The following is a 12,309-nucleotide window of genomic DNA, read 5'->3' on the forward strand; positions in this document are numbered from 1 at the left end:
CTTAGAGAGTTAGCTGGGACACTGAAAGGCTGAATGATTCCCTGGAGTCATACAGCTAGTATATATCAGAAATGAGACTTGGACCCACAGTAAAACTGGCTGAAGAAATCAGGAATATTTTACCCTAGAGAAGGAGACTTAGGAGGAAAATGAAAGTTTTCTCTAAGACATTGAAGAACTAAATATATAAAAGAGGGATCTGGCTTGTCTTATTGGGCTCAGAGGGCCAAACTAGGAGTTGTGGGTAGAAGTTCTGAAGAGTCAGATTTAGATTTCATGTAAGGAATAACTTCTGCACATTTAGAGCCATACAAAAGTGGAATGGATCAGCTTGGAAGCTAGTAGATTCCCCTTCACTTATATTGCATAGGGGAGTCTTCTTCAGGCATAGTTTGAAATAGATGGCCTCTTAGGTCCTTCCCTTCCATCTCTGAGAGTCTGCTATTTTAAAAATATCTTCCTCATCCTTAAAAAAAATCCTTACTAATGGTGGCATCCCCATTAAATACCCTCCTTTATCTTTATTTCCTTTCTCAGCCAAACTCCTTTAAAAAGTGCCTTCATTTCCTCTCCTCATTCTTCTAAGTCCTCTTACCATATCATTCAGTGGCAATTGCTCTCTCCAATAAAGATATTTTAATTGCCAAATCTCATGGCCTCTTTTCAATCCTCCCTTTCTTTGATCTGCTGCTTTTGACATTGTTAACTATTTTTCCTTTTAGATGCTTTCTCCTTTCTGGCTTTTTGGGGGCACTGCTGGTTCTAGCTGTCTGCTGTTCTTAGGCTCTTTGCTGAATCTTCATCCATATTTCATTTTTCCACTTGTGAATGTTCCCCAGGCTCTGTCCTGGACCTTTTTCTCTTTTCTCTGTACTCTCATTTGATGATCTCATAAGCTCTCATGGATTCACTTATTATCTTTTTTTTTTTTTTTTGCAGGGCAATTGGGGTTAAGTGATTTGCCCAAGGTCACACAGCTAGTAAGTGTCAAGTGTCTGAGGCCGGATTTGAACTCAGGAACTCCTGAGTCCAGGGCTGGTGCTTTATCCACTGCGCCACCTAGCCGCCCCACTTATTATCTTTATATAGATAATTCTCAGATTTGTATGAGAAGTCCTTGGTGATGGTGGTTGTTGTTTTCCTGAGCTTTTGTCCTACATCATTAACTTCCTATGGTACATTTATTTTATTTTTTAAAATATTTTTATTTTTTGGTGAGGCAATTGGGGTTAAGTGACTTGCCCAGGGTCACACAGCTAGTAAGTGTTAAGTGTCTGAGGTCTGATTTGAACTCAGGTCCTCCTGAATCCAGGGACGGTGCTCTATCCACTGCGCCACCCAGCTGCCCCCCTATGGTACATTTAGAACTGAATTGGATAGGCATCTCAGAGTCTAAAACTGAAGTCTAGGTGATTTTTCATTTTCTGGTATGCTGGTAAATCATAACCATCCATATCAAGAATATTTGCTGCTAAATGGTGGGGAATGGATGAATGAATTATCATTCTAGAGAGATTGCCTTCACTTTATCATTAAGGGTTAATATTAGTTATTGAGAAGTTTAATATTGATCTCTTTTTGCAGTCACTCCATGGATTCCTTTGGGACACCTAAATCAGAAGATGACCAGTCAGTAGTCAGCAGAATGCAAAAGAAATACTGGAAAACCAAACAAGTCCTAATCAAAGCAACAGGAAAAAAAGAAGATGAACACGTGGTAGCATCTGATGCAGAGCTGGATGCCAAACTAGAGGTAAATATAGGAATTCCATGAGTGAAAAAACACATAACTACTTTGTAATTTTTGAAAGAGGAGAATCCTGAGGTAGGATGTATGATGTTAGAGTGTGAATATAGCTTGTCAGAGACAACTGAGACTTATTTGTTAAGTTATATGCTCGATGTGGGCAAGATCATTGTATAACTCAGCGAGGATTTCTTAATTTAAAAAAATGCTTTGTTTCAAACATATACCAGTTTCTTTTGTGAATTGGCAAGTGAGGACAATAATAACTATGGAATGACAAATATGTCTAGTTTTAAACCTATAAACCTTAGTTCTTTGTACTTTATTTTTTTGTTTTCTTTTGTTTTGATTTTTTTGTTTTTGGTGGGGCAGTGAGGGTTAAGTGACTTGCCCAGGGTCACATACGCTAGTAAGTGTCAAGTGTCTGAGGTCAGATTTGAACTCAGGTCCTCCTGAATCCAGGGCTGGTGCTTTATCCACTGTGCCACCTAGATGTCCCCTCTGTACTTTAAATAAATGCCTAACTGGAACTAAATTAATGACAAATTTGAATTATAGAATATTTTTTAAAGAAATGTTTTATTACTTTTAGGGGTATTGAAATTAACTGTTAAAAGGTACTTCCAAGTAGTATGCTTAATGGATGTACTTTGATGAGTTGATAACTTGTTTATGATCAGCACCATTTGCAATAAAAATCATTAATAAGTAAAATACCTTGAAACAGTTATGGGTCAAAACAGTAAATGGGTCAGTTATGATTCCTGAAAAGTTTTTTGTAGTATTAATTTTCTTAGCATTTCTTGATATTTCTAAATGTAAAGTTCAGCTCAGGCCACAATGACTGAGGAATTGATAGGGTCTGAATTATTGAGCGGTGTGGGTGTCTGTAGGTATGTTGAGTGTGTGTGAAATAAAATGCACTCTTTTAATTCCCAACTTTGTTCCCACAGAAGAATAATTATTTTGGGGGAGGGTCCTTTTCTATAATCAGATTATCTCTGGCTGATGTTTTTAAAAAGTTTTATTGATGGCTTTTTAAAATACAATTTTCTGATATCCTACCCCATGAAACCCTCCCTTTTAACATAAAAAACTAAGTAAAACCAACCAACATGGCAACTGCTTCTGAATACACATGCAGCACTTTGTATATTCATAGTCCCAACCTCTCCACTGAGAGAAGGGAAGTACGTTTCTATATCATAAATTGAACCTTGATCTAATTCTGGTCTTGTTGCGTATTATTTAGCAGCTGACCAAGAATTCTGTCTTTCTTAGCCATAGTATTTGTTTGTTTTAAGATTAAACCATATCTTTTCAAATTGTCACTGTAAACATAGTTGTAGGTTGCAAACCCAATGATGAAAAATTGATTGTTATACCTGTTTAACTTCCATCCAGATAGTAATCATTTTGTTAATTATTTTTTAACAAATAATCAAGATCAAGCATCAAAAGAAGAGAGAAACTGAATTTCAAAGGAGTCTACATCATGGTAGCAATGATTCATGATAGCCATAAACAAATAAATGCTGTTAACTGTAATAGCCTGTGATAATACATAATAATAACTATAATGGTCTGTGATAATAAAAGCAGGACGACTTAGTAACTGTTATAGTAATGAGAGCTTTATTAAACCTAGCTTTATAAAACCTAAAATGTGCTACTTTTTCAGTACGAGTTTCTCTGTAAAACCTGTGTTCCCATGGTCCCCACAGAAAGGTAAAGGATTTCGTAGACACCTGCAAAAAAGAGTGCCTACTTCTACTTCAATTATATATACACATCCCCTGCAGCCTAATATTGTAATTCTTAGTTATAAGGGAAATCAGTGGTATGTAAAGTACTAAATAATTAATTTATCGTTGATATTATAATACATTGTAAAATTTCTGTAACATTATCATCTCCCTAATTATATGTTGCTTATTAAAATTAGTTTGTTTTCCTGGAACATTCATCAGCTCTGCCTTGAAGGGAAGCCAAGCTAGAATTAAAATTCTTCTATAAATACTTGTATATTTTTTTGTTTATTTAGATTTGATGGTGTTTAGTATGATTCACATGAAGTTGCTGTTGTATTGCTTAGAGACTTTTTTGGGGAGAAGGAAAACTCTCCGTATTCAATTGCCCATTTTTGTGTGCCTATTACTCTAGGAAGTAAAACTAGAACTTAAGTATGTCATCATGACGGACAGTTGACATAATACTTCAAAGAGAATGTCCAGTTGTGAAATATTTTCTAACTGATATTTTGTATCTTTTTTATAGTTCTTCAAACTAATATCCAAATAAAATTTATTTTTCAAGGTTTTTCATTCCATTCAAGAGACATGTACTGAACTTCTGAAGATTATTGAGAAATATCAGCAAAGACTCAATGGTATGCAAACATAGATAACTATATCATATTGGTTAAATACTCCAATTTTTTTTTTTTGCGGGGCAATGAGGGTTAAGTGACTTGCCCAGGGTCATATAGCTAGTAAGTGTCAAGTGTCTGAGGCTGAATTTGAACTCAGGTTCTCCTGAATCCAGGGCCCATGTTTTATCCACTGTACCACCTAGATGCCCCCTAAATGCTCCTATTTTTAAATGGAATTTTAAAAGTTATTTTCTCTTTAAAATTTAAAATTTCATTTGAATGTTAAATGAGATGGTTAATTTGTAACAAAATAATTTTTAGTGGTTTTAGGTAACAAAGAATCCTGTTCTCTCCAAATAAATGTAACTGATTGATGCTAAGATTATTGATTCTCTGATCCATACTGTCACGGTATATATTATCAATGTACTTCACATCTATTACCTATCAATTATGGAGTTCAAGATTCTCATCCCCCGGGTAGATATTACTACTGAGTGCATAACCCAGGTTGGGAAGCCAATAGGTCTTACACAATTGATGTTGTGTAAGCTTGAACTGGATTGAATTGCTACTTACAATACTAGAGAGAGAAAAAAAATGCCCTCTGATACAAAACTCCACTCAAAATAGAAATCAGACCTCTTTGGCCTGAGAGAATTAATGGTATGCAACTCATTTCTACAGAGACAATTTCTTCTGGTTGACAGAATTGAAATTTTGAGAGAAACTTAATTAATCTCTCTTTTTTTAATAAATACATAGTTTTTCTCACATATCCTATTTTTTCTGATTTTTATTATGCTTTTCTATACATTCTCTTTAGCTCAAGTAGTTATTTAGTTGTTTTTTTAATTATTGGTAATTACATTTTAGACCAAATAATATTCTCCATGAAATTCCTATGTTAATCTTCCTCCTCATTCAGTTAACCAACAATCATTTATTAGGTTCCTCCTTTGTTCCAGGTATTTTCTAGGCATCAGGGGGTACAAAAACAAAAGTGACACAGCCCCCACCTTCAAGTAGATTACACTTATGGGGGAAACAACAGGTACATTTACAAATACAGAGAATGTATGCAGAACATATACATATATGTACATATATATGATAGTTTTGAGAATGGAACTTTGTGTAAAAGGTGGTACTTAGGGGCAGCTAGGTGGCACAGTGGAAAAAGCACCAGCCCTGGATTCAGGAGTTCCTGAGCTCAAATCTGGCCTCACACACTTGACACTTACTAGCTGTGTGACCCTGGCCAAGTCACTTAACCCCCATTGCCCTGCCAAAAAAAAAAAAAAAGGTGGTACTTGAGTGGAGCCTTGAAGGAAGCCAGGGATACCAAGAGGCAGGGGTGGGGGGTAGGAATCAATGGCCTGAGTGACAGCCGAGTAGAAGCACAGGGATAGGAGCAGCGAGTGGGCTGGGGTTTTTGAGCTGTCGAGTGAGTATGTAGAGGGAAGTGACACCAGTTATCATGGCTTGCATTTGTAGATTTTAGAGCATTTTTCCACGTAATCTCATCGGATCTTCACAAATCGACCAGGTAGTTGCTCTTATTATGCCCATTTTTCAGATGAGGAAATTGAGAGTGAGAGAGCTGAAGTGACTTTTCTTGGGCCACATAGCAGGTAAGGTTGGAAGGGGCCAGGTTGAGGAAAGCGTTAAATGGCAAAGTTTATCTCTGATAATAGAGGTCATAGGAGCCCATCAAGTTTATTGAATAGGGGTGGGAGAGAGTGACACAGTCACTCAGAATCTTAGGAAGATCACTTTGGCAGCTATGTGGAGGGTGGATTGGAGTAGGGCGACATGAGGTGAAGAGATACGTTAGGGGGTTCTTAGGGTCTGAGTGAGAGGTAATGATGTGGTGGTTAGAAGAGGTTGCATGTAACAGATGTTTTTGAGACTGAAATGGCAAGATTTGGCATGAGAATGAGGGGTCGACACTTATTTTGTGAACCTGAGTGACTGGAGAGATAAGGTACCCATGACAGAAATAGGACTGTTCAGAAGAGAGTTGGAGAGATGTCCAGTAGGCATTTAGTGATGGAGGACTAGAGCTCAGGAGAGATAGCAGGGCTGGATATGTAGATCTGGGAGTTATCTACAGATGATTGTATAGAGTTACCAAGTGGAAGAGTATAGAAAGAGAGAAGAGGGTCCAGGGAAGAGCTCGCTTAGTAGATATGACGTTGATGGTTCTTTGTCATAGGTGACAGAGAGCCAATGATCTGAGAAGTATGAAGAGAACCAGGAGAGGACAGTGTCATGAAATTCCAAAAGAAAAGAGGCTCTATAGGAGGAAAGGGTGGTCAACAGAATGAAATGCATCAGAGAGGTCAAGAAAGATGAAAATTGAGAAAAGGCCATTAAATATGACAATTAAGAGATCTTCAGTAACTTTGGATAGTACAGTTTCATTTAAGTGATAAGGTCTGAAGCTATATTACAAAGGGTTTAGAAGAGAATGAGAGGAAAGGAAGTAGAGGTACCAAATGTTGATGGAGTGGATTATTATATGCCCTAAAGCTACAAGAAATATTATTTCAAGGGAAATTTGGTCATCACATATTACTGTACTAATGATAAGTATTTGCCAAAAGACTGGAGGAGTTTGGCCGAGAAAGGGAGGAGAAATATAGGAAGGTGGTTTGTGGAAATGAAAAGATCTAGTGAGGGATAATTGAGTGTGTTTGAGGACAGTAGGGAAGGAATCAATGGAAGATGATGATTAAAGAGATGATTGTGGGAGAAATCTACTGTCTTTTAAACTCAGTCCTTCAAAGATTGCCAGTGTTGGCTCAGAGATCACATTTGCCATTTCTTTTAGTTTCTTGTAATCATTTCTGCAAATCTTTGCCATTTTCCTTCTATTTGTAGTCCTCTTTCTGCTTTCACCTTGAATGCTATTAGGATGACTTGTTTGAGCATCGTGTTAAGCCTTTTCTAAACTGGTAATACTTCTTGTAGTCATGTCCCCATTGCATGCCCCATATGGGGAAGGTGTGGACTTTCTTTTTACCATATTGTCTCTCTAATCCAAAGAGCAGCTAGTCAGGAAAGAGACTGACCAAAGGCTCAAACATTATTAATAACCTACCCAGAGATAAGAGAAGCAGGATGAGACTGGGGAACAATTAGCAGTCCAGTTTGGCATGAATGTTTAGTACATGAAGAGAGAGTAGTATGAAATAAGATTTAAAGGTTAGGTTGGCACCAGATTTTGTTTCTTTTTTTTTAAATTAACATTTTTTCAATTACTAAAAATCCACCTTCTCTCTCCTACTTCCTCCCTTTCCCCAAACCCCTGAAATGAGAAAGAAAGGAAAACAAATCCCAGTTACAAATATGTCTAATCATGCAAAACAAGATTTCTACATTGGCCATGCCCCCCAAATTTTGTCTCAATCTGCACTCTTGAATAGACATATCAGATGGTGGGTCACATGATTCATCTTGAGTCCTCTAGAGTTGTAGTTGCCCTGAGCGCCTTTTGTATGTATGGATTGAAGTCTTTTAAATAAAGAAGCCATTCAGGAAAGAAGCTTCAAGTTTACTAAAAGAAATAGAAATAAAGTGGATAGTGAAGAAATTTACTACAAGAGTTGTTTGGTTTTGATTGCTTTAAAAATCAAGTATAATTGCATAACATCAAGATTACTGGGGAAGTGTCCAGAGCACATGAGGATGCAGCAGGTCAATATTCTGATGTTTGGAAGAAAAGAAGTGAAGATGGATACACAAATCAATGTATTTCTAATGTGAACAAAACAGGCTTATTCTGGATAAGGATGCCTTCCTAAACTTACATTTACTTTATATTTTTCCTCAATTACATGTAAACAAAAGTGTTTAATAGTTTAAAAAAATTGAGTTACATATTCTCTCCCTCCTTCCTCTCCTCCTTCTCTGAAAATGTAAGAAGTTTGATTTAGACTGCAAAAAATTCCATATTATCATGTTGCAAAAGAAAATGCAGACCAAAAAAAAAAAACCCAAACTAAAACAACCCAAGAATAATAAAGAAAGTTTAAAAAGTATGCTCCAATATGTATTCAGACTCCTTTAATTCTTTCTCTGGAAATGAAGATCATTTTTCATCATAAGAACTTCAGAATTGTCTTGGATCATTGTATTGCTAAGAATAGCTAAGTCAATCACAGTTGATTAACAAACAAGATTGCCATTACTGTGTAAGATGGTCTCCTGGTTCTGCTTATTTCACTCTGCATCAGTTCATGTAAGTCTTCCCAGATTTTTCTGAAAGCATCCTGCTCATCATTTCTTATAGAACAATAGTATTTCATCACAATCATATACCACAATTTGATTAGCCGTTCTCCAATTGATAGGCTTCTGCTCTATTTCTATTTCTTTGCCACTATAAAAAGAGCTGCTATAAATATTTTATGCACATAGGTCTTTTCCTTTTTACTCTTTGGAATACAGATCTGGTTGTGTTATTGCTGGGTCAAAGGGGATGCACAGTGTTATAGCCATTTGGGCATAAAAACTAATTTTTTAAAAAGAATAAATATAACCTGTATTTTATGTGTCTAAGGATTGCCTAACACTTCTCCTGAGAGATAATGCAGAGAGGGATTTAAAATTAAAATTAATCCTTTTTTTCAAATTGGTCTCAAAATCCTCAGGCTCTGAGAAGCTACAACCATTGATCACTTCCAGGTCTTTGGCAGTCACATAAAGCTGTTTTTGAAGACTGGTTTTCAAGTTATTTTAGTCTCGCTGTTGAAAAATATTGCAAAGACAACTATCAAGTTTAAGGCATTACTGATTTTAAATAATGCCCCAGGTCATCCAACTATACTTGGTTCATTGTGTGCTTCTCCCAAATCTTGAACTGGGAAATCCTTTTCTCTATATTTTCTAATCATCCTCCAGTCTTGTTTCTTCTCTTTTACTTAACCCTCATTACCACCTCAGTTCCCCCATGTTGTCCCAGTCTAACAACTCTTTTCACATTTCTCTTTAAGTCACCTAGTTATGATGTTCTCTTATATGCCCTTGTTCCCTCTGACCTATCATTTTAATGTCCGTAGAGACAATAATTTAGCTTGAGGAGCAAATGATCTTACCAAGAAAAAAGCAGAGAGATGGAGGAGAAGGTAAAGATGGCATCTGGGGAGAAACATGCATTGGCTAGGAGGAGGAAGATGAACCAGCAAAGGAGACCTAGAAGAAACAGTCAGAAAGGAGGGGAAAAAGGAGAGATGCCAAGGAAAGAGAGGCCACTGGATTTTTTTTTAACCCCTTAAACACTTTTCTGAAACAAATAGGAAATTTCTAGGTGTTAGGACCAGTACCTTAAGTGATGTAGTGGGTCTAAATGTAGTGTAAGGGGCTAAAATTCTAGCTAGTCTGTCTAAATTATCTAATGAGTGGTTGCCAATAAATTATAAGCTTTAGCAAGAGGTTAGACTTTTAAGCATTTATTAAGGAGAATAAGAATTTGGTGAAGAAAAAGAGAAAGGCCTAGATTCATCTATCTATTTAAGGGAGAGCACATTTCTCACTCCACTCTCCACCAGAGTCCTGATGAAAGAGAGAGTGAGAGAGCCAGCCTCGCCCCCTCTTCCTCCCACAAGCAAACGTCACTTCCTGACCCCAAAGAAAAGCTGCATGGCCTTGCCCTCAGAGGCCTTCTCCTCATGGTGGAGCTTTCCTACAGTAAGTCTCCAGCAGGTGGCGTCATTCCAATTGTTACAGTAGGAATGGCATTCTGGAGAGCTGGGCTACACTGTGAGTACACAATAGCAGCTTCCCTTAGAAGCCAAGCAAACATGGCAAAAGGAAGGCATTTGATGGGTCTCTGTGTAGTTTAGAACCACGGACTCCTATTTTATATCATATCATTGTAGATAAAGGTGTATTTTAGTTTTATTTTTATGAGCACTGGCATAAATAATTGTGCTGACTGGCACTTTTTATTTTCTAGCAAGTATCTGAAGAAGAAAATGAGCTTGGGCTCTTTTTGAAGTTTCAAGCAGAACAGGATATAACTCAAGCTGGCAAAATGATGGATGCCACTGGCAAGACGCTCTGTTCTTCAGCCAACCAAAGGTTTTTTTAAATCAATGTTTTATTCATCTTCATCATAGTTGGTATACTTAGTATTATATTTTAAGACACATTATACAAGCATAAAAGGGAAATTATAATGTAGCACATAAATATTTTATAAACATTCCATGCTATTATTGTTGCCTTTAAAATAGTTACTTTCAAAAACATTGAAATCAGCAGTGGTTTGTTCTCTATAAGGAGAATTTGGTATTTAATTTAAATTTCTTTGATGATTTTATATAATCAAGATATAATATGATATTAACATTTAAGTCTGCTTTGTCCTATTCAATATGTAATTGTTTACTTTATTTGTAAATTTATATATAGTAATTTACAAAACTTTGTAGGTTTTCTTTTTGACTATTCCTTAACTGTAAAAATACTTTTCTAGGGCAGCTAGGTGGCGCAGTGGATAAAGCACTGGCCCTGAGTCAGGAGTACCAGAGTTCAAATCTGGCCTCGGACACTTGACACTTACTAGTTGTGTGGACCCTGGCAAGTCACTTAACCCCCAATTGCCCTAACTAAAAAAAAAACCAAAAAAACCCAAAACTTTTCTTTTAAGCCATAATTCACATTTATCACATCACACTTTTTAAGCATAAAAGAAGCTATGAAGTATTTCATACAGCATTTACTTAGAGTAGTCAAAATTCTTAAACTTTTTAGAGGAAAAGAAAAGCCAGTTCTAATTACAGGTAGGGAGTAATATTTCATTGTGACTGTACAGTTAAAGAACCTGGAGGAAAAAGGATGTGCAGGAAAGTCCTTTACCAGGGAGAACAGTCGCTGTGGCATGATCTATCTGACAGAGTGGGGAAAAGAACTGGATTTGAAGTCAGAAAAACCTGGGTTCATATTCTAGCTCACCTACTTACTAACTCAGTGACCTTGGGGTAGCTCTTTTAAACTGTTCAGCACTTCAGGTTTTCTCATCTGTAAAGTGGGGAGTTAGATTACATGATTGCTAAGGTGCTTTCCCACTCCAGATCCTGTGGTTCTGTTTGAAACCTTCAGTAAGGAGAGAGATATCAATGATGGCATGTGCTGTACAATGCTGAAAAAAATGGAACAAATTGCTTTGACTTGACCTATGCTTGTAGACCTCTTCAGTTGCTTAGAAATGGATTGCTTTAAAGCTCAGAGAATTTAGCTGCCCTTTTATACTCAGGGCTGTGTGTGTATGGAAATGAAAGACTTTTTGTTTTGGAAAGAGTATATACTTGGTACAAATGGTATTTGTTTGAGAAATTGATGTGGGACAAAAAGGAGGAATGGTTTAAAAAAAAGAAAAATGAGGTATAGACACATCATTTATCAAATCAGTGGATATCTAAGGTATTTTTTTAAAAATCTTGCTTTTTTAACCTTTGGCATATTTCCTATTAACATATCTCCTATGCTACTATATATTTTGAAATTGGTACATTTAATCAAATGACTTGTTTGTAGAAAATGAAAATTTGGCCAATTTGAAGTAGTGTTTTGGTTCTTTCAGTTTCTAGTTTTTGTTTCATATGTTTCCTCTGAATCTAATTATTTTTATCATTAGATTAGCTTTATGCACTCCTCTGTCTCGTCTTGAGCAAGAAGTCACAACTTTTAGTCAGAGGGCAGTATCTGATACTTTGATGACAATCAATCGAATGGAGCAGGCCCGAACAGAATACAGAGGGGCTTTGCTGTGGATGAAAGATGTATCGCAAGAACTAGACCCAGACACATCCAAACAAATGGAAAAGTTCAGAAAAGTAAGAAAATCTTTTTCTTATATTGGTATATACTTTAAACCACAATTAACTTGATCAATTGAATTTAAAACATTACTGTATTTTAGTAAACTTTAAGGCATTATCTTTATTATACTTTTGTTCTATTAGTCTCTTTGAAATGAAAAATATTCTTCATTATTGGTCTTTTTTTGGTTTGGGCTCATTGACTTTTTTTTAAAGAATGTGTTATTTCTGAGTAAGATTTTTTTCAAAATTTAGGAATAAATAAATATAAAGCAGTTATTAATGTAAGAAAAAATGGAGGCTATGATATTATTACCCCATCAGACTCTATAGTCCTTCTAATGACTTTCTGTGAAGGCATT

General features: G+C 36.2%; 1 protein-coding gene across 3 annotated transcripts in view; it reads left to right on the forward strand.

Annotated features, from left to right (window-relative positions):
- Positions 1-12,309, forward strand: part of ICA1L (islet cell autoantigen 1 like) — an 81,670-nt gene that overhangs the window by 24,427 nt on the left and 44,934 nt on the right. For 2 of the 3 annotated variants that reach the window (XM_043997177.1, XM_043997178.1), the window contains exons 1-4: positions 1,686-1,753; positions 4,064-4,136; positions 10,081-10,205; positions 11,764-11,962. In XM_043997177.1, the coding sequence (XP_043853112.1) occupies positions 4,134-4,136; positions 10,081-10,205; positions 11,764-11,962 (327 nt within the window). In that variant the 5' untranslated portion in view covers positions 1,686-1,753; positions 4,064-4,133. Of the gene's footprint in view, positions 1-1,584; positions 1,754-4,063; positions 4,137-4,239; positions 4,243-10,080; positions 10,206-11,763; positions 11,963-12,309 lie in introns of those variants that run through there. The other variant, XM_043997179.1, reaches the window with a different exon arrangement.

Source organism: Dromiciops gliroides, chromosome 3 (genome assembly GCF_019393635.1).
Source record: "Dromiciops gliroides isolate mDroGli1 chromosome 3, mDroGli1.pri, whole genome shotgun sequence".
Taxonomy (NCBI): Eukaryota; Metazoa; Chordata; class Mammalia; order Microbiotheria; family Microbiotheriidae; genus Dromiciops; species Dromiciops gliroides.